At 41.1% G+C, this 18,688-nt stretch overlaps 1 protein-coding gene and 1 long non-coding RNA gene across 5 annotated transcripts in view; one reads left to right on the top strand and one right to left on the bottom strand.

Annotated features, from left to right (window-relative positions):
* Window positions 1-18,688, top strand: part of LOC139041629 (uncharacterized) — a 108,482-nt gene that overhangs the window by 17,763 nt on the left and 72,031 nt on the right. The window lies entirely within an intron of this gene.
* The window catches only part of SSPN (sarcospan), a 51,618-nt gene that overhangs the window by 4,187 nt on the left and 28,743 nt on the right, over window positions 1-18,688 (bottom strand). For 2 of the 3 annotated variants that reach the window (XM_070494988.1, XM_044775246.2), the window contains exon 3: window positions 1,098-1,236. In XM_070494988.1, coding sequence (XP_070351089.1) covers window positions 1,098-1,236 — 139 coding nt within the window. Of the gene's footprint in view, window positions 1-1,097; window positions 1,237-8,875; window positions 12,898-18,688 lie in introns of those variants that run through there. The other variant, XM_014846857.3, reaches the window with a different exon arrangement.

The raw sequence follows: 18,688 nt of genomic DNA, 5'->3' as shown, positions 1-18,688 counted from the left end.
TAACCGGACCCCCTCCGGGATTCCACTCACCAGTGTTATTGATCACCACCAAGGGCACGTCCTCAAAGAAAGAGGCTGCTTTGGTCGGCCCCTCAGTATTTCCTAGTCACACTTACAGCTACTCCTCTTCAAATGGACTCTTGGGTCCCTGAATCACCTTTTCCATTCCACTATTTCCATTCACTCTGGGTCATTGAGGTTGGGAAGCGGATGAGTAAGTTTTATTTTGTTTTGTTGTGTTTTATTCTAAAAAAGTGCAGGAGAAATGTCCTGGGATATATTAGCAGTATGAATGTGGAGTTTTCGCCCTGTTCCAGAAGAAACAAGACCTTGCCGAGCATCCTCGAGAATACAGAGCAGGGGCTTCTAACTGGTTGATATCAGAGTGCGTGTAACTGCAGATCCCAATCAAAGAGAAAAATACTTTAATTCATATGGCAAAGAGTAAAGAAAAAAAAATGGAAAGAAAAACTTGTGCCAGTTTTAAGCCAAACATTTATGTTAAAAAGGAAAGGAGAGAGACAGAGAGAAATCGAGTCGAGTGACCTTGAGTGAGTCACTCACCCTTGTGTGGCCTCAGTCTGCTCTTCTGTAAAAGGACTGAGTGGGACTAGAAAGATTCTTTCCAGATCTGACACAATGATTTTAAGATAAGTAAACATTAGAGAAAAAGGCTTGAGAATAAACTAAAAGAGATTGTAAAACATTTTCTTTCCCTTTTTATAATTTTTCCTTATTACAGCAAAACAAATGTAGTAAATAACTTTTGACTGCAAATAATAAAGACTCAAAATTTAACACTTAATGACAGAAAAACATTTCACCCTTTTGCTTTATGTCAAGGGCCATGACTGCTCTTGGAGAGCAATGCACAGACGTAGAGTGTGGATGGGAGTATAATCCGGGGGTAGAGAAGAGAAATATGACCTCTAAAAAAATATTTAAAACTCTGGTAATTTCATTAAAAAATCCACCTGAAGCCTAATTCTTCTTACAAAAAGTACGTGAACCTTCAGTAAATCCTACGTTTTCACAGAACATAGTGTGAAAAACCTGGTGCTTATCTTTAAGTCCCTCGCATGTTTATTCACTCTGACCTTCTGACTCTTTTTCATCCAGAACTGCTTTGGTGCTATAGGAGGAAAGAAGACAAAACTCTGCAGGCAGATTTCCAAGGGCTTTCATGCTAATGCCTCCTTGGCCCCTTGCCCTTGGTTGTGGTCCTTCTTCCTCTGCCTGAAAGAAAAGCAGAAGAGAGTAAACTTGGGGCAGAAGGAGAGGTGGCTTGGGGTCGAGTGCGAAGTTGGCCATGTCTCTTTTTTGACATCATAGTTCTACTAGTGTCAGCGCAATGGATGTGGCTTGGAGTGTCTGCCTGTGCTCAGATCAGATCCCATTACATTTCTCCTAAAGGGAAGGCAGGCCTCTCTCCCCAACGGGACAGTTTGATCATGTCTGTATTTAATTTCTATTTTTAATTCACAGGCATGCTGCGAGTCTAAATCTTGTCTCTCTTAGCTCTTCAGAGTACCCAAGATGTCAATTTATAGAATCCTGCATTTAGGTCTGGACAGAGGACGCCTGCGTTTTAAGCCCACTTCAGGGACCAGCCCACAGGGACCCTGGGGCAGGCGATGTGGCCTGGAGAGAACAGCTTTGGAAAAGGCCTCTGTGGGTTTTATCTCTTGGATTCTAATGCTGATGTTGGCTATCTGGACATGGGTCCATAAAATTCAGGGATCCCTGTTTGCTATGCACCATCTTATTGTCATTACCAGGGCTTTGCTAAGGTCCTGCCCTTGCATGGATCCTGAGTTAGTGGTGCTGGGCAGAGCCTCAGAGTTGATGGATAGGGTAGGAAGAAAATAACTCTGCCAGCACTTTGAAGAAAGAAATCATACATATCTGTGCAAACACTTAATTCATAGACCCGCCAGTGTCTACAAAGCAGAGATGTTGGGTTTACCCTCCCAGTGTATACTGCCCACTGCTCAAAGCTCTTTGTGACTTTTTGACTCCCTTTAGGCAATGGGAGGTATTTATTATAGCCTGTATCTATGGGGGTAGGGAAGTGGCCCACAGGATGGCTCTGAGCTCTAAAAGTCTTACTCTGGCCCTGGCATGTCATTCCCCTAGGCCAGTGAGCCTCAGGGCTCTTAGATGCCAGGACTTTGCAGCCCTGATCCAGTCTGCCCACTGAGGCAAGATCGCGGCTGGGAAATAAACACAAGAAAACCATCTGCATTGCACTCCCAGTGTTTGCGAGGGGCAGAGGTATTACTGCTTTGTACTTAGGTTCCAGAAGATAGAAACTATTAATTTGTGTGTTTTTCCAGAGTCCTTTGCTACAGGAATTTTAGGTGCTAACACTGTCTTCCTGTTTTCCTGATGTGCCCCTGAGTTTCAGCTTATTGAAAGTTTATACTCACCATCATCATCAAACACTTACATCGCATTGACCATAGGCACTGTTCTAAATCTATTACAGATCATTGTTTATTCATTCATTCATTCATTCTTCACAAAAACTCTATTATTATCCTTCAGATAGAGAAACTGAGGCAGGGAGGCACCGAGAGGGTAGGTGGCTTGCCCAAGGCCACACACTGGAATTCAAGTCCAGGTAGCCTGGTTCCAGAACCATACTCTAATGACCATAATATATGGCCTCTCAAACACATATGGACACTCAATTCAAAGGATCCTTAAAATATCATTCTGGAATTTCCCAAGTCTAGTTAAAGAGGACTTTATTTTTCATATTATTTTCATGTACGTACTTAAAATATGTAGTCTATTCTTAAGGATTTTTTTCCTTGAAATCTCATTTTTATTGCTCCTTTGAAGTGATAATTTATTGATATTTCAATTCTACTCCTTCCTACAGTCCCATAACTTCCCTATTTTTGATCCTGTCTCCAAAACTCCCTAAGCCAGAAGTATTTTTAGACATAGAAGAGGCCAGGAGGCAGAAGGAGGGACAGCGACGTGACTGGAAGTCTATTGGTTTGGTAAATTCCCATGGTTTCCAGCTGGAAAATTTTTTTTCTTATAGTTTTTGGGTAGGATTCGAATGAAGCCATACTAGAAAAAAAGTTGTGCACTACTTTCTTAATAATCTTAAGATAAGGTTATTTAATATTCTTCAGAGATTGGGATTCTACAAGTTTCCCTAGTAATTTCTTCCATAATTTACATATTCCTAGTTAAGAATTTCTTCTTATGTCTATACTAGATCCTTCCTACATAGCAAGTTGGCATTAAAAAGGAAAACAGATTTGCCATGACACTTCCATGAGCTATGTTGAGCTTTTAGAGTTGTTCTTGCAGTGCAAGTAGTCCCCACCCATTCTTGCAGGTAGGTTGTATTCAAATAAAATGGAAACTAACCAATTTTCCCACTTGAGGTGGACTTGAACTCCACCTTGTCTTCCGGAAAACAGAAATCAAAAGAAGTGATTTTTTTCCTTATTATTTCAAGGTTAGCAGAGTTTTCAGATTATATACCCTAAAATTTTTCCCTGTAATGTAGGCAACTAGGTCCCGCAAGAAGCTTGGGCTTCAGAGATCCTTCCGGGAAGCACTCTTGTGAAGCCAGAATGGAAGCCTCCCTCTACTTGCAGCTTTTTCTTACTCAGCAAGCTGAATATGATGAGACCTGAGCCACATTTGCACACAAAATATCAGCACAGCGAAATTTCTTACATGCTCAGTTTGGCTGCTGCTGTCCAGAGAGCCATGCGTTGAACTTGGTGGCCTGGTACATGATACGGAGGCGTTAACGGAAGTGGCAGGGGCAGCTGTAGCAAGGGCAGAGAGTCCCTCACCTCCTCTCTCCATGGTGCCCAGGACACTTCACAAGGCAGCTGGAGATGACTGCACTTCACCAAGTTCAGGGACCCTTTCTGAAGGCTTTGCTGTGCACTCACATGTCACTGAGCACGAAAAGAAATGTGCCTCCACCTGAAACTAATCACGTAGCTGGTCCCAGATGAGCAAACGTCTGCTGCAGAAAGAAAGAAGTAAGAGTCTTGCGGGATCCTTGAAAGACTATAAGGTCCGTGGGGAAGAGAGAACAGGCTGGAGCAGGTTGTCCCCCACTCTCTCTCCAGCTCCTCTCCCCAGGGCTGCTCTGGCAGCAGAACCAGATGGAAATGTCACCTAATGCGGAGTGTTTTATTCATCCTGGTCTACACCCCTGCCTTACACAGTGAAAGCTCCTTGGCAACACTGTGCAGAGGTTCTTTTCGTTTTTAATTGAATCCTAAGAGGTATATATTTTTTTTCTAGAGGTGCCAGCTTAAAGTAATTACTAGAATTCCCAACAGGGCTAATCAGAGATTCATAGAAAATAAAGATGGAGGAGAAGACCTTACCCGGTGGGTTTCTCCCATTCTGCTCAGAAGGCTCTTGCAGTCCAGGGCAGCCATCACAGTCCTTGGATTGTGGGCTATTAATAGGAGCCTTGAAATAAATCTCTGCCTAGAGAGATAAACTGAGTTCACTGCCTGGGTATCTTTCCCCTAGTGACCAGACACCTTCCATTTTCATCAGCTGTTTATCAAAATCAGATTAGTAAAAGAATAGTCAGATCAGAATTGTTTGTGCCTGTCTCAATCTTGAATTACCAATGACTTTCATGTGCTGCTTGAGCAAAGTACTGTGACCTATAGATGAACTAGACTTTGTATTTCCTGCTCCTTGTCCTGAACTTATAATTCCCCAAAGACCACAGTCATTAAGTCTCGTTGTTCATTATTGATCTAAGTAAGATAGGTGAGGCTCGCTCCTGGGGGCTGTGGGTATGTGGGTAATAGATTCTATCTTTGTGATAAGTCATAAGTCACTAATGGGTTATTTTGAGCTCTTGCAAGTGGAAGACAATGGAGCATTTAGTAGGTTGTGCAGTTACGTAAGACATCTCTCTCCAAACAAAGAGGAGGCAGGACACCCAGCCAAAGGATTGAGCACAGGAGGCTGTGTGGTCTGGTGGTTCCAGGGAGAGACGTGGGGCCAGGGCTTCCTGGGTTCAGCTACCAGCCGAGACTCTGACTCAGGGGGAGCAGAGCCAAGTCGCTTGGCTTGAGACAGATAGACTGTGAAACCGAGGAGAGAGAAAACCGCAGGTCTGTGCTCAAGGACTCTGGGGGAAAAGCACATTTTGGAAATTAGAAAAAAAGATCACCCTGTTAAGTTACAATTCGGGACTTTTTCAACAAGAAATGAGCATTTTTCTTTCTTATTGCCTGACACGTCCTCCTCTGGGCAGCAACGTGAAGCCAAGCCAGTCTCTGAGGGTGTTCTGTGTGGGATGAATAGAGAAGCCTGGGGGTCTAAGCAAAGTTAGTCAACCTTGGTGAGTTGTCAGTAATGCTCAGGGAGCTGGGCACTGGGGGCAAAGAGGTTCTGCATGAATTCTTCCCTTTCTTACTCATTCTGCCTTCCATAATAAAATGCCCTCTCAAATCGTGGGAGGAAAAACCCCTTCCCTCAGACTTCTGGATGCTTCCCTTCAACCAATTTGAGCAGAGATTTGCTCAGCTGTAACCAGCAGCCTGTTCAGCTGCAGACCCACACATGCTCCCCAGCCGCAGCCAGGGCTGGGGTTGAAGGGAACTGTTCTCCAAATCCCGCCAGCTCTGAAACTACGAATCTTCTGACCAGACAGAGTACTTGGCTCCCTCCAGGGTTGGGTTTGAAGGACCACTGGTTAGGTCTCCCCTCCCTGGCATCATGCCTCACTTCTCTGGACCTGCAAAGTTTCTGATCTTTAGGAATACCTTATTAAAATGAAAACAATATTTATAGGGATCTCTGTATTTAAGGCTTTAACTCCCAGCACCTGAGTTAATAATACCTTAGTCTGGGACAGGAGATGAAGGAGGGGCAGGTTTTGCTCTGGAATGAGGTATGGTGGGGAGTAGACTCTTCTCTGGAAGAGTAGAAAGAGCCCAGGAGAGAGATAGATAAATCATAGAAGTGGACGTGGCCTTCTTGGTCATTTTACACACACCTGTCTGGAAAGACTTTAAAATCTGGTGGTGGGAAGATATGAGCATTGTATCGGGATGTCTGCTCTTATTCCAACCCAGGCTAGGCCAAACGGAATTCTGGTTTTCATTTGTGGTCACCTGACCCAGCCCCTAAACAGATTCATGGTGTCGCTCCTCCCTGCATTTACCTGCCATTGGTTAAATAGGCAAGATCAATGTCCCACATCCTAAGCCTCTCTAGGTTAAAATAAAGAGCTCTCTCTCTCTCTCTTTTCAATTGTATAACCACCCTTTGGCCACTTTTGTTGCAATCTAAAAAGAAAATTTAATAAGAAATTGTTTACTCTTGCCCATAAAGGTACCTGAGAGAACATTGCCTATTTTGTAAGAGTACATGAATTATATCCTGAATGAAAGAATTAAAAATAATCCAGTGAAGTTAGTGACAACTCTACTCACATACTCTTCAAACTCTGGTTCCTTTATATTTGACGATTCGCTATGGCCAGCACACCTCTCTCAGGCCTCCCTTGGGTAACCCATGGTCTAATAAACACACACCTAGGAAGATGCAGGACCCCACTGGGGATGGATTTCATGAGATTACAGGTATCTTCCCTGGTCACAAGTGCCACTGCCCCCTGTGGTCCTTGAGAGTCATCCTCTTGTTCTTTACAATCCCACTTGGTCAGGCAAAGACAACACAGTGAGTTTCTGGGCAGAAGGGTGTGGATAGGAAGTCAAACAGAGTAAATGGAACCCGCCCCCACCCCCAACGGCGAGAGAGGCGTAGTCCAAGGTCTCCAGGTTCAGAGACCCCAAGCTGCCCACTGACATCTCATTGCTCAGCCCCCTCCCCAGGTGTTATCTTAGCCTCCTCCACAATTCCTGGCAGCAGCAGGTGGGCCTGGGTCCCATCTCAGGGACATCTGCCTCCTTCTCCAGCAGGCTTCCATGTGGACGAGGAAGAAGCAGCACAGGTCTCACAAGTGAGTCTTCAGGCCTTCTTATCCCCCAGTCAGAGAGTCTCAGCAAACAGAAGACTTTGTCTCTCAGTTGAAATCTTTATATTTGGATTATTACCCTAGTATCTATATTTTCCCAAGAATAACAGATGAGTCTATGTCCCACATCCCTTTGATTAAAGGATCTTTCTGATGACCTTCCCAAAGAAAAGAGTCTTCCTCTAAGAACCCATACTTTGGAAGGGATCAGTAAACATATATAAATATTTGTTGGAAAGAAATAAAAGGATGAATTGTTGTTCCAACCTGGTATCCTCATATATTAGTTTTATTTTCTTTTGCTTACAATCTGAATTTTTAAAAAATACAATAGCCAATATGAGCCTACACTTCATAAAGGCTAACTTATAAAAGATATGAATGTGTTAAATGAAAAAGTAATTTATAATAATTTATCATGAACTATAAAGATAGATAGTCTCTATCAAGGGAAAAAGTAGATTTCCAGCTGTATAATTTCAATAATTAAATTTGCCACAAATTTAAAGATTCATGTAAGTGTTTTCATCCTGGTTACTTCCAGCCTGGAAAATGAAGCTCCATTTGGTATTTTCGGACTATGCTCAGAAATAAACCTTTTTTATGATTCTTGAATGAGAATCAGTGCCCCGCAAAGTCAAGCATACTAAAGGTGCTTGATAGTTTTTAAATAAATGGGGAGTTGTACATTACAACCTAATATACAGCGGACTGATAATGTATCAAAGCCCAATAAAGTTTTATTAAAGTTGGTGGTAAACATGCATCTATGACATTATATTAGAAGTGATATGAAAATCAGGAGAAATGTCTCAGTTTCCACTTCTGCCTGGGAGAAGAACTGAGAGAAGATGGCCACATTCAAGAAACATCCAGATGGCTCTAAACAGGGATCCAGCCAGCACACACTTCTGTATGCTATCATCAATGAATTGGTGCTGTCCTATCTAAAAACAGAATTTCTGTTTGAGGCTCATTTGATAATGTTTCTGGTTTATAAAAAGGAAATCATAGAGGGGTCAGCAAAGCAGAGCTACTTTTCTGGTTGGATGTGGGGACAGGAGCCTGCATCAATGCGAAGTGTCCAGGCTGTGTAGAACCCACCTAAGAAAGGAAGAAGCAAAGGTTTATGATGCTTCCTCTATGAGCCAGTCTCTTTGCTAAGCGCTATTTCACTTAACCTTCCTGTGATGCTGTGAGGCAGTTAGGTTTTCCTCCACTTTACAAATGAGGAAACTAAAGACTAAATGGTTTGTCCAAAGTCACTTGGCCAGAAAGTGGCAGTCAGATTTCCAACCATAGGACTCACAGCCTTAACCCAAGGATAAAAAATCCAGTTCAGACCATGGTCCTAAATCCTTATCCCTTTCCTTTCACATTCTACAAGCTTTTCTAACTAAATTAAAGAAAAAAGAACCACTGCATCTTACAGTATGATCAACTATTTAAATTGCCTCAGAGTTGGTAAGAAGGAGTCCTTGCATTCAGACTTGAAATGAAATAGGCCGTCTGTTTTTCTACACAATTAGATGTAGAATATGATTGAACATGTGACACTCAACATGTGTCCCATTCTCTAGGCCAAGCTTTCCTTGAAATTAATACATATAAATTAAGACTCAGCATTCCAAGTACTTTTTGCAAGATTTTTTTCCAGCTCGAGCTCTCTTTGCCTGGGGAGGATTGACAACCTTGACTCCTCTGACGGGTGCAGTGCACCAACATAGAGACAGTCCCTGGAACAAAGGAGTAAAGATGAAAATGAGCTCTCCTCTATTCCAAAACCAGATTTTTGAAGTAAACACTAATCTGAGAGATTTTATGTATACCAGTACATGTGCAACATACCATCACTTTAAAGCACATCCAAACACGGTGTTTTCAGAGATTATAAGAATTTTATTGACAAAGAAAATCTGCATTATACGCATCCCCTTTAAAAACAACCACCTCAAACATGGAGGAAACACTTTGTTCTCGATTCACGGTATCATCAATGCCAGAAGAATGAAATTGCAACACCAAAGTACAGACCAATATTTTTGACAATGAAATGATTTCTCAATATTATTTCAGATAGTAAAGTGCTAGAAAATTAGAAGAAATGAATCAAGGTATTTATTTCACAGGCTGAACTACTGAGCCTTCATCCAAATGAATGTTTCCACCGTGGCTCAATAAATTTGGCCATCAGCTCTTTTTAACACCATCCCAAATATACAGTATACGTCTAAAAACACGATAGAGTTCTTCGAGTATGGTGAGAACCAAGAGTCAGCGCGACTTACAGAAATTTATGGCCACATAGCAATAGTTCAGAGACAAACGCTAGAAAATATAAACGTTTGCTTCATGGTAGTATACGATTGGTTTTTCAGGGCATCTTGTAAATTCCTTTCCGATTATCCTTAAATAACCACTCCACTGTTGTCCCTCAGAATCTCCCTGGTAGACCCTCTACCTCCCCCCCTTTACTATAAAACTATAAACATATTCCAGATATACTGCAGCGCAAGAATATCAAAAGATTCTGATGTTCTGGACACAAATAGAAAACACACATACAATGGGCTCTCACTGTCAGAACAACACATTAACGTGTGCAGCTGGAAACCCCTCAAAAGAGATCATACAGACTTTTAATCCAAAGAGGGAAAAAAGTTAGGCCTGTTCCTTGACTACAGTTTCTAGGGCCTGGTGTAGCTATATTTTTAGGCTTGGCTCCAAGGAGCTGCCTACACAAATTTGGATGGAGCAAGGGAGGCACAGATGGTGGTCACGTGGAGGCACAGACCGATCGAGTGGGCTCGGTTACAAAGTCTGTACATTTAGGCTGCTGTATTCCTCCTATTTCAAGTACTGCCAAGTCCCGGCTGTTCCCCCTCTTTCCGAAGTCTTGATTCATTTAGTTCTCCTGAAGGAGGTGGAAGAGGAGGAGGATTGCGCAAATCTGACTGCTTTATGGTTTCGAGGAGACAGTCACCATCTTGGCTCCTTGTCAGATTTAAAGTGTAACATTTTGCTAAGTGTAAATCTGTGTGTCTGTTCCTTTTCTGTTGCCGTTATTGTAACTTCAATATTTGCAAAACACAAACTCAAAATACTTCAAATCCAGCCCAAAGCAGTTTGTTATTCATGCAACACAATTCTTATGTGTATCAATACACAGCGAGTCTGCAGAACAGGAATCTTTTGTTTCTTTCCCGTTTTTCTGTTCCTTCTTTCACTTAGGATTTTTTTCTTTCTTTGGAGATTTAAGACTGATTCAGTTACACAGTAGCAAAATCCCCATTTTATATATTGCATGTATATATAGACATAAACTGATTATTATCACCATGTCTGTTCTTATTGGTTGCATTATTTTAAAAAAGGAAGCACATAAGCTAAAGTTATTCTACCACTTGACATACCCTGTGAATTGCTTGTAAAGCATAAAGCACCTTAGAGATGTGTAGAATTTCAATTTTCTAATATAAAAATCTGTAGCATTTACTATAAAAAGTTGTTAAAGGTATTCAGCGTGTGTTTCTAGTAGCGCCTGATTCATAGTAATTAGCATTAAAGCACTAGTTTCTCATTCTTTAAAGAACAGCCTACAACCTTTCAGATTTTCAGTCATTTTCTTCTTTATGTAGGAAACTGGCAAAATCAAAATGGATTCAGTTATTGGGATTTGTTTTTTTTTTTTTAATGGGGCACAAAGTATTTTTCAGGTCATCATCAGGATGTCTGGTGTTCTGTCAATGTAATTTTTGTTTGTGATCAAAACTGCCCCAGAGTCTTATCCACTAAGCATTCCAGTGTGCCTTCTTGGCCTGAGCCAATATGTAGGAAGGACACTTTTAAAGCAAGACAATACATAAAAAGATTTTACCATCTGTTAATCAGGTGTTTTATCTGGAGGACACAAAAGATATTTACAATCCTCCAATTAAATGACTTCGCGTTATCCCTTTTATTTGGGTATGTGTAGAAATTGACACTATTATCATAATCAATGGAATTATTCATCTATCTTCTAAGGCAAGGAAGAAAATGATTTTCTTTTAGGGTAGAATTTCATGATTAGTAAAGCATATCAATAGGCAATGTGGAGAGGCAAATCGAGTTCAATTATCTTGAATTTCTGCTTTCAACAGAGGATACTAATAGAGAAAGTTCTTGATAACATTTTCGCTGCATGAATTTGCATTCTAAGCTCCTTCCTTAAAACATTGATATTGTTCAAAATTTAATAATAAAAACAATAAGAGAGAAAAGACTCCTACCATAGGGTATGCGTGCTTTTTAAAGTTAAAGTCACCTAAAAACAAAACAGTACAAAACTACCCCCCGAGTCAACGGGCATATGCTCGAATCAGGACTTCAAAACATTAGTTGAAGTCTGTAGGTTGAATGTGCATACAAATCAATAATAGGATTACATATCAGATACAGTTTCATGAATGGAACACATCAGCATTACCCAATCTTTCTCAAAAGTACTTAGCTGCCAAGAGAGAGACTTCACAACATATCACAAATGTGCTATTTGTATAAACGTTTCCCATTACATATGCTCTTGTTTTCACTTAAATGAGTATTTTTAACCTGAGCTATTATTAAAAAAAAATTTTTTTCTCCCTTGTAAAGCTTGGCTTTCAGAAGAAAGAATCTTTACGCCTCCTCTCTTGTGAGAGTAATTTCTCCTAATACCGACAGTGCTACACAAGCACAGCCAGGGCTCATTAAATAGACTTCTGAGCATAATTATAATTAACAATTAGCTAGAAATTAGTTTTAATGATTTGTTTTAGATGATAGAATAGAAGCATAATGTAATTATTCTTAAACCTTCTACATCATTAAGAATACAGCTACCACCAACTTCCAATTATTGAGAAGCAGACAATCATCCAAAGCATTAAGCAAGTGATCTACTTACAGAGCCAACAACGGGAGCTGAGGAGAAAAGGCCCCCGCCCCACCCAGGCGTTTATAATTATTTAGCCTTTTGCAAAGTCTCTTCCTTTTCCACTTTGCTCCTTTAAGCTGTCTCATGCCTTGAAGACACGTCTACCAGGGAAAATAAAGTCAACCTGGCTGTCCAGAAATTCCCCAAAACATACTGAGGATAATGGTGGGAGGTGGGAAGGCCTGGGAAAGACTACAGAATTTAGCAAGTGGGCCTGGAACACCAATTCACACCATCAAACTGGGCTAACAGGAAAGAAGATTATATCAGTAACGGATAAAATGAATGTTAGGAATAAACTCCAGACTGTGAAGATAGATGTATGCCATTCTTTCCCTCTTCAGTGTCCTTTGAATATCTCAAAGTCAATTTGGACCTTATTTTCCCCATAAGAATTTTTGAAAATACTATAGAAATGCTCTTTCATTTCCTGAAAAATATAAAAATATTCATTTAGAATGGTGAATATTAATTATTGTCAAAAGTTTTATTTTCTTTCTTCCTTTTCTTTCTCTCTCTCTTTTTCTTGAACCTCAGCTAGTTAGTGTGTTTTCTCTCCCACCTTTGAGAAAGAATGTTAGACTGTTTGCTGCTGGCCTTCGGAAGTTGTTAGGGAGCATATCCTGTCACCCACATAAAAGACCTGGTACCTGTGTTTCCACATCACAAAGCAGGCCAACAAGCACACAAGGCTGCAGACCACGTTAAGAATCATCTGGATGAGTAAGAACAGTTTGAAAGTGCCAGTGATGCTGGCACAGTCAGTCACATCCTGGTACACAAAGGTCCTGCTGAATGTCTCTGAGGAGAACAGTTTGCACTGGCAGGAGTTGAGTGCGGTTTCACAGGTAAACCGTGTGAGCTGCGAATAGTGGTGGGCAGCAAACGCCACAGCCAGCACACAGACCGTCAAGCCGAGGGTGCTCAGCAAAAAGTACAACAGCTGCAAGAAAATAGAAGAAAACCTTGCCAGTTACAAACAACATTGGATGGCTATTGACAAAGCTAATTAATAGAAGCTGTTTTTCTTCTCTCCCAGGAAGTTCCCTGATGAAGGGACTGTCTCATCAGAAATGTAATACCAAAGACAGGGAAATGGTTCCATGTTTATGTGTTAGTGAGCAATCCTTAAACCCTGTTCATATTTTCATTTGCCATATAGATGTTGCGTGCTTTTCATGAATTGAACCAACAATACTAGCTTGATGGTGGGATATTTGTGTTTGGATGTAGCAAGCTGCTTAGATGAATCCCAAACACAAGAGAGCCAGCCCTGAAAAGCATGCTGGGCTTATTTTGACCTCGAGAACTGCTGATACAAAGACTGAAACGAGACTAGGAAGTAAAGAACAAGTTTCTGCAATGTAAACACTCTTTTGGCCAAAATTGGCAACAACTGGTCAACCAGCAACATGGGTTAATAAAAAAGACTATGTTCAATGTAGTAGCTGCCAAACTGTGTCCAGGAATGCCAGAATCACCAGTAAGAGGCTGCTGGGAGAAAAACAAATATGGCTGCCAAAGGTAGACGACTTGATGTCAGCTTCATCACCTACAAGTCTCATCCGAAATCCAACTATGCTCATGTAGTTCCATGTAGTTCCTGAGCATGCAAATAAACTCTAAATGGTTCCTCAGCCACCAAGGTTCTGAACGCTGTCGGCCTTTGAATGGCAAAGTTTGGTTAAAGTTCTAACTCTGCTGCTAAACAACCATGGAATTTCAGAACAATTTAGACATTTAGCCTACACCTGAAATACTTTGATTAAAAATTGTGAGTGCTCGTTGACATGGCCACAATCTAAACCATCCTACAGAGCAAGAAATGTTCTTGTGATTGGGCTCATCTACTGGAAATGTTTCTCTTAATGGTCTTGCCACTGGGGGGGTCTAGATAAGGAAGAGAGTCCCCAGCTGTTGGGACCAGTGTATTGAACCCAGTTCTTAGTGCAAGATTTATATTACCACAGTCAAAAGTTGCTCATAGAGCAGTTCTGGTGAATGTGAACTCCCCAAACTAAGATTAGTTCCAGTCATGGCCAGGTTCAGATTAAAGCAGCTCTGAAAAGATTATGCCCTTTCCCTACCTCCAACTATAGGTAATTCAAAATAAAAACATACATGCAAAATTACGAAATATATGCACAAAGCTCCTCCAAATTTGTGATTTTCTACACAGTGACAATTTCAGTGTTTTCAAGTCTTAAATATAGAATAATTAAAAATTTATTTTTTCTTTCATGAGTGTAGTGTGTGTGTGTGTGTGTGTGTGTGTGTGCTGGTGCCCTAAGCATGTGCTGGTTTGCCTGGAAGCTTGGCTGAGCACAGGAAGAGAGTGGAACTGGTTAAAGCCATTTTGTCTTAATATGGGCGGACAACAAAGGAGTGAATGTATTCTTTAGATCTTCTCATCAAAGATATCTTCAACACACACACTATTTTTCATTTTCAAATAATTTGAAAGATTGTCAAATATAACCCAAGTGGCTTCGTCTGTGAAACAGTTTATTGAAACATCTTATATCTCAGGAATATAACAGGGATAACACATTCAACATGTTTAGTCTCCCTTGGAGGAAGGGAACGAGATAAATACAAAGCGGAACACTTATAAAATTTAAAAAGGAAATATTTAATTTGTGATTTGAATGCAGCACCTTGGTCCTGTCTCCCAAACTTTCTGTGGCCGTATTTAAACTGTAGTGTTTAGGCTAAAAAGTATGGTCTTATTTTGTGGGGCCATTGGGGCAGAATATTTGAAATATTCTGGGTTGTTCTGAAGTATTCAGGCTTGACAATTGACTTCAAACTCTTGATGCCAAGAGCCAAATTAAATTGTGCTGTCTGTGTTGTGCATGTGTGGCCATTGTGGCTTCATTTCAGTGCAGGCAGCGTAGAACTGGGAGCTATTTGCTCTGGGAACATGAATACATTGGTGACTTTACCAGCAGGGAAGGCCCAAATTAAGGGATAATTTCTCACCTGAGAGTCATCTGCTTAGTAGAATGGCTCCAATTGGAGTTTTCTCTGCACATTTTATTGCCATCAGCGGATGGATAACCCTCCTACCTCCAACACACACCCCCACACATCCTTAGATAGCAGATTTCTATAACATTTGTCAGGGCAATATCTTGAAGCAATCTTTAAATAATCTTTAAATAATTCAAATAGGTGCAAAAAGTATTAATCTCTCTAATCATCACAAAAATCCATTTGCTTAAATGAGAATTTTGTCTATTTTTAAAAGATGACCTTTTGTCACAGAGATCCAAAGATTTGCCCAAGATTGTTTAACAAATAGAAGGGTATTGGTTAGGAACATGGACCCGGAGCCAGACTCCCTGAGGTGGAACCTTCTTTCTCCCCTCATTGGCTATGGACCTTGGATGAATTAATCAATCCCACGTGTACCTCCATTTTTTCATCTTCAAACTCGGAATGATGATCATAATAGCACCTACTTCATAGGATTATTACAAGGATCAAAAGAGTTGATATCTGTTGGGCTTAGAATAGTGCCTGGCACATAGTAGCACTATTTAAGTATTTCTGAAATAAATAAACAAATGAGTAGAGATGGAAAGAGCTGCCAGTTCTCAGGACTCTTAGATTATCAATTCTGCTGGCTTTGTCTTATTCTCTGTCATGTGGGAGTAACAATGCATACTTGGCTTGTAGAAAGGATGTAAACATTTACAGAAACACAGTGATTGCTCAGTGTTAATTGAGCATCTTAAATATGCTAGAAGCCAAAGAGAGCACAAACAAAAGCCATACCCCTTTGCTCCTCTGAATACCGGTACCTTTTCATTGGCGCATATCTCATGCATTGTGATTCTGCTTCTCCCACTCCGTGAAAGCATAAACAGGAGTGAGCCACAGAATCAAGTTTCTTAGCCATTTTAAGACATAAATATATACTTGATCCCCCAAAGCCTGTGGGCTACATCTGCAGCGTTGTAGGATTTTTCCTTCGCTGCTTTTAACTCATCTGACAGCAACAAGCTTCTGGGTTAGAATCTGTAGTTTAAAATCAAGTGGCTTGTTTTACCTACATGGCACGAATAAACTATCAATGAAAGAGTTTACGATGACCTTGGGAAGGCGAGCAAATATATCTTGATAAAAGTACGGCTCGGGAGGCGTTTGTCTCGCCTGTGTCAGCCCGAACGTCTGGCGCTGGGCAGCGGGCGGGCAGAGGCGCGGTGGCCCCAGCGCTTATGCAACTGCAGCGCCCAGACGCTGCTCCGCTCGCTCGCTGCCTCTAATTGGTACCCAGCTGCAGCTTCAACCTTCGGTGACTTCGGGAGGAGGGCGGTTCGGCTTCGTTTTAATTACCTTCCCCGGTGGCAGGAATGGTAAGGCCCCTCTGCAGCGCACCGCGCAGGAGGAGACGGCAGCAGCAGCCCAGGGGCCTCCTGGACGAGGGCACGAGGCAATCGCGCCTTAAATGCCCTCATGGGGAATGTGTTCTGGAGTGTTTCTGCCAGCACATGAGCCCGACATGTTTCTGAAAATCATCAAAGTGAGCCCCGATAAAGCAGGGCCACAGGGAAAGGCAGGCGGCCCAATTCAAGGGCGAATGGCCCCCCAGGTTCAGGAGCGAGTCCAGGGAGAAAGAAGGAACGCGCTGGTGCTGTGGAAGGCCTGCCAAAGGGCCGCCGCAGAAGACCACGCTAACTTGAGATGAAAAGACAAGTCTCCGTGGCTATTGTCTCTAAGAAAAAGGGAAGGGCGTGTGTGCGCAGACTACACTGAGACGCGGTCATCACCATCTGATTGCTTGCCCCTGGCTCTCTGGGCGATCAACAGGAGGAAATAAATTCTCAAAGAAAGCTTAGGCCCGGGTATCAGGACTGGGGCACTAAAAATGTGGTTATGCTAGTCAGAAACACCACATGAAGATGCATTTTATTCCTTCCCCCCCAAAATGGTGTGAGAAGCACAAGGGAAGTCTGCTGTAACCTGTTGTACCTTTGGAAAACCTGGAGATTGACTGAAGCTCATTTTTGACCTGAAGATAAAGTAGCGGGTATCTTACAGAGCGAGCAGCAAGCATCATTAAAGGTCACGTTCAGGAGAAGAGAAAAGTGCCTCCTATTTGTCAATGTCTATCATAGGTGGGAAAAAAAGATAGTTAATGAGATCTTCCTAGTGGGGAATTCTCAACCTGGCTGACATTGGCAGTGACTTTTTTATTTTTATTTTTTTGCACTTGCTCCTTATTTTAAGTGCAGATGTTGAGATGGCTTGGGGGCCTCTGTGAAGCTGATGCTTTTGCCTCTGCTGTTTCCTGAGACCATCTTGGGGGGAAATGAGGGCATTTCACATGCATTGATGAATCTAGTTTAGAGCATTTTTTACCTGGTGAATGAAGTTCCTGTAATTTAACGGGCCATTTTTTATTAGGCTTTCTGCCTTTTTTTTTTTTTAATCATCACCAAGCCTTGTGTTTAATCAGACCTCCAGGAAAAAAGTAAACACAGACTGATGTCTGCTCTATCCGGCCTTCTTTTAAGGAACACCCTCAGAGGGAAAAAGTAAAATTCCCAAATGTAGGTATATCCACCAAAATACTAACTCTACCATTTTTTAAAAAATAGCATCCATTAATTTTTTTAATTAGAAAAGTTATGTCTCATTAAGGAGAATGTTTCAAAATTAGAGAAAAAACTACAAAACACAGCTATAATCCCACCATTCACAGATAACTATCTTTTCTATGCACATAAGAGCTATTTTTTTCTTTTGTAGGATCGTATCATATATTTTGTGTAGGCAGTTTTTTTTGCTAGTTAAAATAATGAGAATATTTGAATTTCATTAAATATTCCTTTACAACATGATTTAAAATATGTATACATAGCAGCACATTGCTTTTCTATGTCCATAGCTTCAATTATACTAGAATATGTTAACGTCTTACTTTCTGCATCTTTGTGATTTCCAGATACTTACTCTTATGCTTATGCTTCCTTGTTTTAGTGAATAAAGGAGTATCCAGTTTTTATGTGTTTTCTTGTAGAAGAAAAGTAAACAATGTGAGTGTACAAAAAAAAATTACAGAAAGCTTTTTGTTCTCTGCTACAGTAGTTAAAAGAAAATGTAGGAATTTGATTTCTACTAGCTCTGATTGCTGAGATGGGTGTTTGTCTCCCTAATCTCCGAAAGGGTGTGTCTGTGTTTCCTTTTGGAGTAGGTTCTACTGTGCAGTGAAAATGCTGTGCACTTGAGTTGGCTCCAACCAAACCACTGTCTCTAACAGAGAAAAAAATGTGCACATGAAACACACACTCATGCTAAACCGTGCGTATCCCAACCCCCACCCTTTGCCCTCAGACTCTTGGCACAGATGATTTGGATGCACCCAATGTTCTTTCTCTGTCTAAGCGATCCCGCCTACAAGAGGAAATATACTTAGACTGCTTCATTATTAAAATATTCTAAAAAACCCCCAAGATATGGAAGTGGGCACTGAAAGAAACACCTTTTCCCTGGCCAAGTGTTTTGCTGAACTGTTGAATTTTCAATATTCCTTTTAAGGGCATTGAAGGACAGACTTCATATGCTCCATGCCAACCCAGTTCATAGAAATTAAGACAAAAAATAAATCAGTGTTACCTTTGGAGTCTGGATGAATGCCTTCCTAAAACATTTTTTGGCCAGCCTAAAAATGCAATTTCTAGAATAGTCAGATATGCAACCCCTTAAAAAGCACTTCTTTATTTTAT

This window comes from Equus asinus, chromosome 22 (genome assembly GCF_041296235.1).
Source record: "Equus asinus isolate D_3611 breed Donkey chromosome 22, EquAss-T2T_v2, whole genome shotgun sequence".
Classification (NCBI taxonomy): domain Eukaryota; kingdom Metazoa; phylum Chordata; class Mammalia; order Perissodactyla; family Equidae; genus Equus; species Equus asinus.
The sequence above is the reverse complement of the archived record's forward strand: the minus strand, read 5'-3'. Positions and strand labels throughout refer to the sequence as shown.